We start from the raw sequence: 15745 nt of genomic DNA, 5'->3' as shown, positions 1-15745 counted from the left end.
CCTCCAGAACATTGGAATAGTACCACTGGGTGGGATGTCTTCCTACTATTTGCAGATCCCTGGTTGGTGACTGACCAAAATGGTAAACGTTCACTTGAGACATCGGCAAACAACATGAGAGAGTCACTGGAAAAGTGCAGAGATGGAGTTGACGCCTTGGAGAGAGCACACATCCTTCCAACTATCCAACCCTTTAACTAATAGCTCTCCTGTGTATGGCAGATCATGCATCAGGCTTATCAGCATTTCAGCAGCCAACATCCACGAGTGAAAATTGGTCCTTCTCAATCTCAAAGACATGTAAGGAAATAGGATAGATATAAAAGCTGCTGCTGAAGAGCTTAAAATGACCAAGAGCTGGATAGCTGCCAGTTCACTTGGAGGTTTGTGGTTTGCTAAATTATGTACATATTAAGTGGACATCTTCCACAGCTGGTCAATCCTGCATTTGATAAAACTGAGGGAAGATCTGAACATAACAGTAGGATAGCAGCCTCCATTAAATACTGCACAGGGAGTGAGGTGTACTTTAGAGTCAATCGTGCACCATGGGTACACAGCTCCCGGTGGCTGGAGAGATTGACATTGAGGCATTAACTGAGAAGGCCCTTTGGTGGGATTGTTGATGTCACAAGGCATATTGTCAAAGCCTAAGCAGACAAGAAAGGCTGTAGCTCCATTCTGAAAAATGTAGTAGATGCAAGAAGCATGAAATGAAACCAAAAACAGCAGGAACTCTTTAGGACAAAATGATGAAAGGAACAGACATTAGAGCTGCAGACCGGAAGGAAACCATGACTAAAGACGACTTTAGTGTTAAAAGATGCAGGCAGATTGATTGATTCTGTCAAGATGGTAAAGAAATGGGAAGAATGTAATCAGTCCACAAATACTGGAATTTATCCAGGGAAGCCATGAAAACCGAGAGATAAATCCTCCACTGAAGGGGTGGGGGTATCCCCTCCATCAGCAACATAGAACAGCAGTACCGATATTTCTTCAAAATTAAAATGCCTTTTTTCCGCAAGGAATATAAATTATCAGACTAGGAAGATAGAGCATCAGAATGAGTACTTTCAGAAAGATTTAGTTTCAGAGATAGACCAAATAAAATACTATTAAAAGCTATTTTCTCCAGATTTTCAAGATTCAGAATAGCTTCTAAATTAGATACTAAGTCAGATGCTGAACACATTGATAAATTTTTTTTAAAAAAACTGATGATGGTACAACTTACCAAGGGTTAAAGTAAACCGAAAGATACTTCTAAAAGCTGTAAATTGGGAGAGGGGAGTGTGCAGTGGGACCTGGTGTCCTTGTGCACCAGTTGTTGAAGGTAAGCATGCAGGTGCAGCAGGCAATATAAAGAAGGCAAATGGTATATTGGCCTTCACTGCGAGAGGTTTTGAGTACATGAGCAAGTTATACAGGGCCTTGGTGAGGCCACTCCTAGAATACAGTGTGCAATTTTGTTCTCCTTTTCTCTTGCTCTCGAGGGAGTACAGCGAGGGTTTACCAGGCTGTTTCTGGGGATGGCGGGACTGACGTGAGAAGAGATTGACTAGGTTAGGATTGTTTTCATTGGAGCTCAGACAAGTGACGGAGGTTCTCATTGAAGCTTATAAAATTCTAAGACGACGAGACAGGGTAGATGCAGGGAGGATGTTCCCGATGGTGGGTGTGTCCAGTAATAGGGGTCACAGTCTGAGGATTCGGGGTGGACCATTTAGGACAGAGATGAGGAGACATTTCATCACCCAAAGAGTGGTGAGCCTGGGGAATTCATTACAACAAGAAGTAGTTGATGCCAACATATTGAATGTATTCATGCTAAATTCCCCATAGTGCCAAGGGATGTAAAGGCTAGGTGGGTTAGCCATGAGAAATGCAGGATTACAGAGACAGGGTAGGAGGTTGGGTCTGAATGGGATGCTCTTCAGAGGGTTGGTGGGGACTCAATGGGTCAAATAGCCTGCTTCCACATTGTAGGGATTCTATTATTCTATGAAGAGTTGGTTAGATATGGCACTGGGGTGAATGGGATCGAAGGTTGTGGGAAGAAAGCAAGATTAGGCTATTGAATTAGACAATCGTTCAGTCACGCTCTTGATGAATGGCGGAGCAGGCTCAAAGAGCTGAATGGCCTCCTCCTGCCCCCATCTTCTAGGTTTCTGTGGGAAGAAGTCCTAAAAGCCTTTGACAACCATTTCAACCCTCAGCACCAATAAAACTCTTGAATCAGCAAAGTTTAAAACAAGAATTCAGCATCAAGGGGAATCCATAAATGAATTCATGAATGATCTCTACAGATGAGGGGAAACATGTGACTGTGATGCCTTAAAGGTTGTATGAGACACAATTACGATTGGAATTGCTGATAATCTTCATTAGACTTTTCACAGTCAAAGGAAGATTAGAATGCCAAGAAAGTGATTCAGATGGTGAGTGAAGCAGAAATCTGGAAGTAACAGAGGTCAATTCTGAAAGGAGAAGATCTGATTGCAGGATTTCAGCATGATCCATGCAGTCCTTGAGGTACAAAATTATTTTTAAAAGGTGACCAATACAGTGAATAGCACAGACACTAGATACTAATGGTCTTCAGCAACATTGTGGAACAAGGATACCTCATCGCCACAACTTATTAACCAGAATTCTTTATTTGTAATGCAACAGGTCACTGGCGGAAAATCTATCATAGTAGGACAGTCCCAGAAAAACAAGGAATCAAATAGTTACCCACACAGAGACATTAATGAAGTAGAACATTTTTCAATAGAAGAAAACAACACAAAAGAGTTTCTAGATAGATTATAAATATCCTCTTACCAAGAGATTAGATTATCAGTCGCCATTTTAGCAATTTAAAGCTTCACTCAAAGGCAAAGTGTTATTATGATCATCATATATAGAATTATGGTGGAAACTTTATCCATAGCTAACAATAGTGCAACTACATGGTCCAGTAGGCATACCACTTCTAAATAAAATTAAGACATAAGCAACTCTCCAACAGAAACAGTGTCAAATAATAGAAAACTTAAATGAACTCTCCATTCAAGAATTCTCAATCTTACATTTCATTGTGTGTCTTGACCTATAACCTGTTCAAATAGTACAAAGACTTAAACTGGTGAAAGTCAAGAAGCAACTGGTCCAGGAACAGCCATCCGTGAAGATCAAGTCAAGGAGCATATAGGTAAAGAACAACCAGCTATGGAACAAGTGACAGAAAAGTTTGTTTGAGTTCCATATGCTCATGGCAGAACTCAAATGTAAGACAGAATTCAGTCAGGGATTTTGCTATAATGGTATTAGAAATTTGTTTCATATGGAATGTAAGACTGAAAGCTGTGACGGCACCGGTTTGGCAGAAATGTGTTCCCACTGGAGGGAGAGAGAGTGAGAGTGAGAGTGAGAGTGAGAGTGAGAGTGAGAGTGAGAGTGAGAGTGAGAGTGAGAGTGAGAGTGAGAGTGAGAGTGAGAGTGAGGCATAGAGTTCAATCTAGAAGAATCAGCAAAGTTTGTGGACAAACACTAGCAACCACAAAGCGAATAAGTATTTCCCAATTCAGGTTATTGCTGCATATGCATCTGCAACACAACTGGGTGAAAAAAGTATTTATGACATTTTAATGTCTGATACCATATGCTGAGGAAATTCAAAGAGCTGTAAACAGAAACAAATAATTTCATGTCCTTATATCTCAGAATAATCATAGAAATTGTGAGAGATATTACACCAAGCAATCAATAAATAACAGAACCGAGGAAGTAAACATGGTAGCTTCACTATTATTGCAAAGACAGGGACCAAACAAAAGCTTCAAGACAATTGATAATTGAAGACTATACACTTTAAAGTTGATTTACCAGCAGAACGATCATAAAAATGCGACAAATTGAAGATATCAACTCTTTAGAAAAAACAACTGAGAAGGGATAACCTTTGATGAAAGATTGAAGGTACGGGTCAGGAACAAATTGAATGCCTCAGGGATCCAGGATACTCCAACAAAAAAGACTGCTTCAACAAGACAGCCACTCTCCAGGAAGAAAATCCAAGAGATCAAATGTCCTCCAGTTTAAAGAGACTTTCACCTTCATGCTGTCAGGAACAGAATCCAATCTTCCCAAGCTCAAAGACAATGTGTTCATGTAAAACAATGAGATCTCCAATCTTCTGAATTTATGATGTCACATACTTAGGCTGAAACTGAGTTGTGGTCAATGAAATTATTATGAAAAAATAATAAAACATTTTGAGAAAAAAATGTTTTGTAGATGTTGTGTCAGGCTATACTGAGGCCTACCTTAAGCACTCCCCTCAATGATGTAACATGAGCTCGGTAGACGAACAGTTTCGGATCTTAAAGGACCTACCATTCACATCCTCCTTATCATCTCTCAAACAATCATATCAAACTTGCACTTAGTTGTTAATTTACAATTAAACTACATCTTATTTAAAACAAGAAACTCCATTAAATTGGCAGGTGGTATTCCGCTGCTACCTACATTTTTTGAAGTGGCCCTGTCAATCCCCACCCTAAAGGAGAATGGTGACAGCAAACCTGACCCATGATAATCAGAGTACAGGCAGCCTCATACAACAATGTCAGCAGGGAGGACTGCTCATAGAACATCATCACATTCCACATGCAAGCCAGCTTTAGGGTGAAATCCTAACATGCAATTAACTCTGAAGGTTTAAAGTTTACAGCTATTCATTGTTGTTGCTCTGTAACTAGCAAACTAATGCACTAAAGAGATGGGTAAACATATAGTGATTCAATCTCTGATGGAAAATAATCCTATTGAGGGCAATGTTTGTTAACTAATACAGTATTGAGCTAATCTGATTGTGCAATATTTCTTATTCAAAGTACAAAACAGAGATATCTTAATGGCATGTAGCTATATATATGTTTTAAATCAAGAACACTCCTCGCACTCTTACACTATAAAATTATGGCTTGATATTGTGAATGTGTTGAACAGAACATCAATAATATTATATCATCATGCTGAACAAAAGACTCCCATTATAGTTTCTGACATAGTTGGGAAGCCTGTGCCAAAAAGAATTGAGTCCAAGAATTTGAAGTCAAGCTTGAAAAAGGATGTCCACTGAGATCTTTCTACAGGTTGCCGATCAGGAAGTAGAAAATAGCAGCAGATATTCTGGATAGAAGCAGGGTCTTGCATTTTTCCAGTAAAGAAATGCGGCACAGATGCCCAGTGATGTCTGAGAATTTTATGGCAGGTTTGAAAGAAAATCTACACCTTGTCTGTTTCTAAGTCATTGACATTGACTTTGAATCATCAAACAAACTCATCTGAAGGTTAAGTGGGCCAACATGCTGCTCTGCAACATGCAGAGAAACCTAATCAACAGATGTGTGAACTTAGGAAGAAATTCCAACAAATGGGAGTGATTACTGTGCAGGTTCACAGTGAGAGGCTCCATATGGAGGTGTCTACAGAAGGTACCAATGTTCAAGGTTTGTGAGAAGATTTGTACTCGGGTGCTCGTTGTTGTGATTCTGTTTGCCGAGGTGGGAATTTGTGTTGTAGATGTTTTAGTCCCCTGTCTAGGTGACATCCTCAGTGCTTGGGACATCCTCTTGTGAAGCGCTTCTGTGTTGTTTCTTCCGGCATTTATAGTGGTTTGTCTCTGCCGCTTCCGGTTGTCAGTTCCAGCTGTCTGCTGCAGTGGCCAGTATATTGGGTCCAGGTCGATGTGTTTGTTGATAGAATTTGTGGATGAGTGCCATGCCTCTAGGAATTCCCTGGCTGTTCTCGGTTCGGTTTGTCCTATGATAGTAGTATTGTCCCAGTCGAACTCATGTTGCTTGTCATCTGCATGTGTGGCTACTAAGGATAGCTGGTCATGTCATTTTGTGGCTAGTTGGTGTTCATGGATATGGATCGTTAGCTGTCTTCCTGTTTGTCCTATGTAGTGTTTTGTGCTGTCCTTGCATGGGATTTTGTACACTACATTGGTTTTGTTCATGCTGGGTATCGGGTCCTTTGTCCTGGTGAGTTGTTGTCCGAGACTGTTCCAACTTTAAAAAAACTCAAGCCTTCACAAGCTGTTTACTAGTGGTTTTGGTCAACTGTTCGACATCTCTTCAAAGACAAACCAGGAGAAAACGCACCTCTTAAAGCCACAGCATCATCGCCAGGCTAATATATGGCAGACCAGACAGGGGTAGAATGGAGTGGTCACTCTTGAAGTAACAAAGGCAAAGAAAATAAATCGGGGTTCAGCAGCAAATGAGCTGAGGCAGGGGCATTATCCAGATCTATATGGAGGCTGTTCTGATAATTTTGTGGATAATGCTAATGAATTCATTTTAAAACCTAGCATTGAGTCACAGAGGAGAAAGTGAGGACTGCAGATGCTGGAGTTCAAAGTCGAGTGTTTGTTGCTGGAGAAGCACAGCAGGTAAGGCAGCAACCGAGGAGCAGGAGAATTGATGTTACGGGCATAAGCCCTTCATTAGGAATGAGGCTTCTGGGCCGGGGGCGGAGATATAAATGAAGGTGAGGGAGAAGGTGATAGGTCGTGTGGGAGGGGGGGGGCTTTGGAGCGGATGGATGGGAAAGATGATGGATCAGATCAGGAGGGCGGTGCCGAGCTGGAGGCTTGGGACTGTGGTAACGTGGGGGGTGGGAAAATAAGGAGGCTGTTGAAATCCACATTTATCCAGTGTGGTTGCGGGGTCCCAAGGTGGAATACGAGGTATTCTTCCTCCGGGCATTGGGTGAGAACGGTTTGGCAATGGGGGAAGGTAAGGACCTGCATGTCCTTGACAGAATGGGAGGGGGAGTTGAAGTGTTCAGCCACGGGGCGGTGGTGTTGGTGGGTGTGGGTGTCCCAGAGATGTTCTGTGAAATTATGTGCAAGAAGGCGTCCTATTTCCCCGATGTAGAGGAGACCATATCAAGTGCAACGGATACAGTAGATGACATTGGTGGAGGGACAGGTAAATTTCTGAAGGATGTGGAAGGACCCCTTGGGGAAAAGGATCATAGAAATATAGTCATAGAGATGTACAGCATGGAAACAGACCCTTCAGTCCACGCTGACCAGATATCCCAACTGAATCCAGTCCCATTTGCCAGCACTTGGCCCACATCCCTCCAAACCCTTCCTATTCATACACCCATCCAGATGCCTTTTAAATGTTGCATTTGTACCAGCCTCCACCACTTCCTCTGGCAGCTCATTCCATACATGCATCATCCTCTGTGTGAAAAAGTTGCCCCTTAGGTCCCTTTTATATCTTCCCCCTCTCACCCTAAACCTATACCCTCTGGTTCTGGAAAAGACTTCGTCTATTTATCCTAGTCATGCCCCTCATAATTTTGTAAACCTCTATAAGGTCACCTCTCAACCTCTGATGCTCCAGGGAAAACAGCCCCAGCCTGTTCAGCCTCTCTCCATAGCTCAAATCCTCCTACCCTGGCAACATCCTTGTAAATCTCATCTGAACCCTTTCAAGTTTCACAACATCTTTCCGATAGGAAGGAGACCAGAATTGCACACAATATTCCAATAGCAACCTAGCCAATATCCTGTAGAGTTGCATCATAACCTCCCAACTCCTGTACTCAGTACTCTGACTAAGAAAAGAAAGCATACCAAACACCTTCTTCACTAGCCTATCGACCTGCGATTCCACTTTCAAGGAGCTTTGAACCTGCACTCCCAGGTCTCTTCATTCAGCAACACTCCCTAGGACCTTATCATTAGGTGTATAAGTCCTGCTAAGATTTGCTTTCCCAAAATGCAGCACCTCACATTTATCTGAATTAAACTCCATCTGCCACTTCTCAGCCCATTGGCCCATCTGGTCAAGATCCTGTTGTAATCTGAGGTAACCCTCTTCGCTGTCCACTACACCTCCAATTTTGGAATCATCTGCAAACTTACTAACTGTACCTCTTATGCTCACATCCAAATCATTTATGTAAATGACAAAAAGTAGAGGACCCAGCACTGATCCTTGTAGCACTCCACTGGTCACAGGCCTCCAGGCTGAAAAACAACCCTCCACCACCACCCTCCGTCTTCTACCTTTGAGCCAGTTCTGTATCCAAATGGCTAGTTCTCTCTGTATTCCATGAGATCTAACCTTGCTAACCAGTCTCCCATGGGGAAACTTGTCAATCTATATGAAGTCCATATAGATCACATCTACCTCTCTGCCCTCATCAATCCTCTTTGCCTCTTCCTCAAAAAACTCTGTCAAGTTTGTGAGACATGATTTCCCATGCACAAAGCCATGTTGACTATCCCTAATCAGTCCTTGCCTTTCCAAATACATTACATCCTGTCCCTCAGGTTTCCAACAACTTGCCCGCCACTGACGTCAGGCTCACCGGTCTATAGTTCCCTGGCTTGTCCTTACCACCCTTCTTAAACAGTGGCACCACGTTGGCCAACTTCCAGTCTTCCAGGACCTTACCTGTGACTATCGATGATACAAATATCTCAGCAAGAGGCCCAGCAATCACTTCCCTAGCTTCCCACAGAGTTCTAAGTGTACCCTGATCAGGTCCTGGGGATTTATCCACTTTTATGCATTTCAAAACATCCAGCACTTCCTCCTCCGTAATATGGACATTTTTCAAGATATCACCATCTATTTCCTTACAGTCTATATCTTCCATATCCTTTTCAAGAGTAAATACTGATGCAAAATAGATTAGATTAGATTAGATTACTTACAGTGTGGAACCAAGCCCTTCGGCCCAACAAGTCCACACTGACCCACCGAAGCGTAACCCACCCAGACCCATTCTCCTACATTTACCCCTTCACCTAACACTACGGGCAATTTAGCATGGTCAATTCACCTGACCTGCACATTTTTGGATTGTGCAAGGAAACCGGAGCACCCGGAGGAAACCCACGCAGACACGGGGAGAATGACTGTGTGGAGTTTGCACAATCGCCTGAGGCGGGAATTGAACCCGGGTCTCTGGCGCTGTGAGGCAGCAGTGCTAACCACTGTGCCGCCCACAAGTATCTCCCCCACTTTCTGCAGCTCCACATAAAGGCCGCCTTGCTAATCTTTGAGGGGCCCTATTCTCTCTCTAGTTACCCTTTTGTCCTTAATGTAACCCTTTGGATTCTCCTTAATTTTATTTGCCAAAGCTATCTCATGTTCCCTTTTTGCCCTCCTGATTTCCCTCTTAAGTACACTCCTACTGCCTTTATACATTCATTGATCACCTGGATAAAGTCATGTGGCTTCATCATCGGCCTCTTTCCTGGAAGGTAGCTGGAAGAATTAAAATGGAGTAAAACTGCATTATAGGGCTTAATGGACCTATAGAAGGAATAGACTCATGGAAAAAAGGGACTTCTTCACTTTGAGATTTCATGAATTAATGCATCGGTGTGGACAACTGCGTAAATACATAACAATTTCAACAGAGTGAGCAGGCCAGGGAGGAAGGTCTTTTGACAACTTGAAAGAGCTAAGGTATGTAGTAGGATTAATAAAAGAAAACAAAATGATCAGAAAAGAGAATATGCATCATGAAGCTTTCCAATTACAATTGCCAATGAACAAATAATATTTACAAATATTTGTTGTGGCAGAGGCTACATCAATTATGCAACATATTTCAAAGGATATAAAATCATTTTGACTTTCAGTACATTGTGCAGCTTTGCCTATTAGTGTTAAAAAGGATATCATAAATCTACACCAGTGGAAGCATTTTAAAAAAACTTTCATGTTTATGAAATAATGCTCACAATGTCAAATGAGTATGTTCAATTTCCTCCTTCATTCCATTAAATTGATTTTCAGATTGTAAAAGATAAATTAAAATCTTCAAGAGCATATTTATCTCAAAGAAGCAATAAATAAGCTCAAACATGTTCAGTGAAGGAACTTCAGCAGTAGTTTATGGAAGCAAATCAAGGAAAGGGAAACTAGTCTCTTCATAACAGAGCACAAACGCTAACTCATTGACCAAGCTTATTTATGCGTCCTGTCTTTTACTGTCAATACAGACATCACTGGGCTATGTCTGTCCTCAAGTCAATACATAGTTGCTCAATTTGCCATCAACGTCACTCTAAAGCCAGTCACTAAGAAAACATCCAGTGGGTGCAACAAGCTTTCCAAATTTCTTATGTCCACTGAAGGAGGCCTGATGTTCGGAACATACCTGAGATTAGGATATCAGTGTGCAAATAAAACTTCAACTCTGTGTCACTCCATCATACCACCATGACGACTCAAGCCACTGTTGAAGGCAAACTTTTACAATCATCTTTTTTCATTTACAAAATATGGAAAAATGAATAAAATCCTAGAATTGCAATTCCAAAATACCAATTAGAATTTGAAATATCAGTTACCAGAAACTATAAGTTCTAATTGTAGATGAATGGAAATGTGGAATTCCGCCACCTCCAAACAGACCCCACCACCAAGGATATATTTCCCTCCCCTCCCCTATCAGCGTTCCGGAAAGACCACTCCCTCCGCGACTCCCTCGTCAGGTCCACACCCCCCACCAACCCAACCTCCACTCCCAGCACCTTCCCCTGCAACTGCAAGAAATGCAAAACTTGCGCCAGCACCTCCCCCCTCACTTCCCTCCAAGGCCCCAAGGGATCCTTCCATATCCGTCACAAATTCACCTGCACCTCCACACACATCATTTACTGCATCCGCTGCACCCAATGTGGCCTCCTCTGCATTGGAGACACAGGCCACCTACTTGCGGAACATTTCAAAGAACACCTCTGGGACACCCGGACCAATCAACCCAACTGCCCCACGGCTGAACACTTTAACTCCCCCTCCCACTCCGCCAAGGACATGCAGGTCCTTGGCCTCCACCATCACCAGACCACGGTAACATGACGCCTGGAGGAAGAGCGCCTCAGCTTCCACCTTGGAACCTTCCAACCACAAGGGATGAATACAGATTTCTCCAGTTTCTTCATTTCCCCTTCCTCCACCTTATCTCAGTCCCAACCCTCGGACTCCAGCTTCTTGACCTGCAAACTTCTTCCTGACCTCTCTGCCCACCCCCCCTTTCTGGCCTATCACCCTCACCTTAACCTCCTTCCACTATCGCATTCCCAACGCCCCTCCCCCAAGTCCCTCCTCCCTACTTTTGATCTTAGCCTGCTTGGCACACCCTCCTCATTCCTGATGAAGGGCTTATGCTCGAAACGTTGATTCTCCTGCTCCTCGTATGCTGCCTGACCTGCTGCACTTTTCCAGTAACACATTTTTCAGCTCTGATCTCCAGCATCTGCAGTCCTCACTTTCTCCTACAATCCCCTAAACTCTGGTATACTCTTTCAACTGTGAATGTACTCAGTTGTAAAAGTGTACCTGCTAATTCTGTGCGGGCAGTTTAATTTTTTTGGAGTTCAATTTATGTCTGCCAAACTGGTACACACAAAAGTGCCCCAACTGTAAAACAGCGCAATGTATTGGGCATTCTTAAATGAGTGCTTATTTTAAATTTAATCAGAAAGCTTAGCGTAAAAAGGAGCATAATGTTATGCCATCAGCACTAACCTATCAGAACTATGCTCTGGATTGAGAATGATAAAGTGACATTTAGAAACACTAAAATGAAACAAAAAAGTTCTGAAGTTGGGGGGGGGGGGATGAGTCATCACTGGACCTGAAACATTAAACTGTTTCTCTCTTCACAAACGCTACCAGACCTGATGAGTTTCTCTAGTAATTTATATTTTTGTTTGCTTCAGAAACAATTTGACATCCATTAAAAACAGATAAAATCCTTTGTTTTTGCTGTCCTTTTTCCACCTCCTCTGAAGATATTAACAGATAATGCAATCATACTCCAGCAGACACTGAGTGCCCCTTCATAACTGGTTGATATAGACATTACTGATATTGGAACAATACTTGCTTTGTCAGCATGTTAACCAAATAGCAGATTTTCAACCAAGAAATTTCTTGGAATGAGGGGAATGAAGGCTAGCTAAATTTCCTCCCTGTATTGAATAAGAAATCCTAGCCAAATAAAGTCAAGCTGAGAACAACAGAGGAAGAGGAAATTGAAGTGTCACTTGCCCGATTGAGTGCGGGGGGTGGGAGATGTAAAATCCCTTCTCTGCTGAACTTCCTCCCTCCCTAACCCCTGGAAATTAAATGTTGCTGATCTAATTTCCATACCCATAGAAAACCCTCCAGTGTCATAACTTAGTAATAGTCCAAGTGAGAGAGCCCTGACAGAAAATTTAACTGTACCACTGAGCACAATGTAGGCAAGCTTAAGACTGCATTCACTCAACTTCCAATATTTCTGCTTTACAACAGTGATCGCTGGATTGTATTCAGGATTGGAAGACCCTTATTAGATATTCATCTCTCCTATCCTAAGCCACTGAGTTTAAAAAAAAAGTTGCTGAAACATTATTAATGGAGAGAACTATAATTTTATGCAAATCACAAAGTTACCAATTGTGCCCACTTGCCAGGTAAAATAAATTTCAAAATGATATTGTTAAAAATCACACAACACCAGAACATAGTCCAACAGATTTATTTGAAAGCACTTGCTTTCCAAGTGCTGCTCATGCATCAGGAGGTTGTGGAGTATAAGATTGTAAGACACAGAAATGATAGCAAAAGTTTAGTGTGGTGTAACTCTGAAATGATATATTGAAAAAGACCTGGATTGTAGTTCTGCACTTGCAACAGACATAGACACACAGACACTCTTGCAAACACACATGCACACTCCTACAGACACACACACTCACACAGACCCTCTCTCATACACAAGCTCTCTCTCATACACTCCCACACTCTCACGCACCCACCCTCTCACAGACCTATACCTCTTTACACTCCCACTCACACACCCTCTCACAGACGTATACCCCTTTACACACACACACACACAAACTCACAGACACTCAGACCCACTAACACACACGTTTGTGGGGTGAATTTGTACTTACAGAATTACAATCCAGGTCTTTTTCAATACATAATTTCAGTTACATCACACTGTAAACTTTTGCTATAAATTCTGTGTCTTACGATCTTATACTCCACAAACACCTGATGACAGAGCAGCGCTCCAAAAGCTAGTGCTTCCAAATAAACCTGTTGGACTATTACCTGGTTTTGTGTGATTTTTAACTCTGTACAACCCAGTCCAACATAAGCATCTCCAAATCAAAATGATATCAACTGTGTCTTTAATCCTGGCTGCAGTGCAATTGATTTATAGTCTTCCATCATCCTTCATAGTGTTGTTGGGACTGAGATTGAAGTGAACTGTAACCCACATCAACAAGACCTGAAAATATTCAACATTGTGAGGAGCTTGTGGTAAACGAACAGAATTGACAGACATCACAAACCACTGGATAAAAATCACCAAATCACTTATTAAAAAGTAAAATTGACAATTACCAGAATCTTCTGATCCAAAATGAGGGATAATTGGAAATATGACAAATAACCAAACTCCAATGCATCACTTCACAAAAGTAAAATTTAAGCTATTCAGTCATCGAAACAGTGGACACAATACTGCTCTCAATATTACTTGTTGTTTCCAGTGATTTTATTTAATCTTGGCTTTATTTCAGCACTTTTCAGTAATGTTGCTGCTGAACAACTGTCTTGCCTTACTAAGTGCCAATTGACTTAATTCACGTTTGCGTCGTGAAGAGTTATATAAAATCCTATACGGCAGGTAAGTTAGTAGGGGGAATGAGCAAATTAAAATCCATGTCCTCATCTGAACATGCCCTGGACAATGACACTTATTGCAATCCTGCTGTTCAAATGATATTGACCAAACCAGATGGCCCTGTCTGCTATGTTTGCATTGCAACACATTGTTTAAAAAAAACAATAAAACAAAATTCTCTGTGAGCAGAAATAGTTATGAGGGAATAAAGATGGATATTTTGGACATGTAAAACAGTGGCTGTGGAAATACACAGCACTTCTGCAGTATCGTTCCCATTCAATTCTGTGTAAGAAACATTTTTCTGTCTCTTCTGGCTGGGAGATTTGCATTTGAAATGTCAACATTTGATTTCAGCTTCCTCTGCAATATTTTCCTACCACCCTCTGCTTAAAAAGAAATCTCAACAAGCTTTAAAGTTGACCTACCTCGTCTACCAGGGCTGCAAACTGGTCAAGGGGACAGTAAGCCAGGTCCCCGAACAGCAGGTTGGTCCTCATGGAGTCTGCCGTCAGTTTCTCTTTGTGTCTTTTGACGAAGAAAACAGCTTTGTTTTTGCTGAGGTTTGGAAAATGTAGACTGGGAACCAGGTGCCCTGCTGGGTTCAGGGACAGCACCAGCACCGTCTGCTCGCTGTTCTCCACAAACTCCTGGATCACAAGCCGGTGCTCCTCGGTGCCGGTGCATTTTTGCCAGCGCTCAGCTTTCAGCTTCAGAGCCTTCAGCACATAGTCCTGCAGGAACCCCCACCTCTGGTCAGAGCTGCTGTCCCCCATGGCCTCTCCAATTCCTACAACCAGCGGCCGCAGAGCTACTGTGAAAAATGAGAGACGCGGGGTGAGGCCAGCCCTTAGCAACCGGATTGTTTGTAGGCTATATGCCGGAACAGGCGTGGGGCTTCATCTGGGAGAGAAAGTGGGCTGGACAGCACCAAACTTTCAGCTCCTCCCCACACCAGCCAGGAGACACGGTGCCAGTGGCAACTACTGGAGTAAAGGGGGTGGAAGGCATCCCAGAGCAGACACAGGTGACGAGAGATCAAACATATGGTCAGAGCAGAGCTAAGAGTCGGAAGATATACATCTAAGAAGAGGAAAGATTATGGGAATATGGAAAAGGGAGGGGAAGAGAGCATGGAAAAAAAATATGAAAATGATAAATGGGGGTGGGGGCGGCGTCCAAGAACTTGGAAAAGAAAAACAAAAAAAACATTATTTTCTGGGGGCTTCACCTATTGAGTGTCCTGAGGACAAATTCTAATGTCCCCGCTCAACAACAAAACAAGTCGGTTTACCAATTCCCAATTAAACTACAGGTCGGGAGCAAATTACTCCAGATGCTGCAGTCTGCACTGAAAACAGTTCCAGTCCAAATGACTCTTCAGAGCTCTGAAGTAATCTAGACACAAAACGTTAGCTTGCTTTCTCTCCATGGATGCTGCCTGACCCACTGTGAACACCAGCATTTGAGGTCTTCAGTAAACTACAGGTCACCCCTTCTCCTTGGGTGTAATCCAACTACCACAACAACATGGGCACAACTCTTCTCGATAGCTGTGATGCCAGTTGTGTCTGGTGAATCAATAAAACGTAAAGTTCACCATCACTTAAAAACTATCCAAGTGATTACTTTCAGCCAGAAATGAACAAGAAAGAATTCTGGTCTGCATAGCACAAGTAACACTAGACAATTCAAAGGCAGAGTGCAGAATAGGAATTGATAAAACGCTTAGATACAAACAGTTGAGTGTGGGGAACTTTGAACAATATTATTTTGCGAGCTCATGGCACATAACTAGTGACAATCCAGGAGGTGGTAAACCCAGCAGCTCAAAATTACTTAAAGTCATAGAGATGTACAGCACGGAAACAGACCTTTCGCTCCAACTCAGTGGACTCTAATAAAAGCAAAAATACGGTTGATGTTTCAAATCTGAAATAAAAACTCAGTGTGAGAAAACCTCAGCAGCTCTGGGAGCATCTGTGAAAAGAGAAAACCATATTGAACTGTTAAA

General features: G+C 42.4%; 1 protein-coding gene across 2 annotated transcripts in view; it reads right to left on the bottom strand.

Moving 5' to 3' along the window:
• Positions 1-14599, bottom strand: part of dnah9 (dynein, axonemal, heavy chain 9) — a 507475-nt gene extending 492876 nt beyond the window's left edge. The window contains exon 1 of one of the 2 annotated variants that reach the window (XM_072558306.1): positions 14160-14599. In XM_072558306.1, coding sequence (XP_072414407.1) covers positions 14160-14507 — 348 coding nt within the window. In that variant the 5' untranslated portion in view covers positions 14508-14599. Of the gene's footprint in view, positions 1-4313; positions 4371-14159 lie in introns of those variants that run through there. The other variant, XM_072558307.1, reaches the window with a different exon arrangement.
• Between the last annotated feature and the right edge of the window lie 1146 nt (positions 14600-15745).

This window comes from Chiloscyllium punctatum, chromosome 39 (genome assembly GCF_047496795.1).
Source record: "Chiloscyllium punctatum isolate Juve2018m chromosome 39, sChiPun1.3, whole genome shotgun sequence".
NCBI classification, from domain to species: Eukaryota; Metazoa; Chordata; class Chondrichthyes; order Orectolobiformes; family Hemiscylliidae; genus Chiloscyllium; species Chiloscyllium punctatum.
The sequence above is the reverse complement of the archived record's forward strand: the minus strand, read 5'-3'. Positions and strand labels throughout refer to the sequence as shown.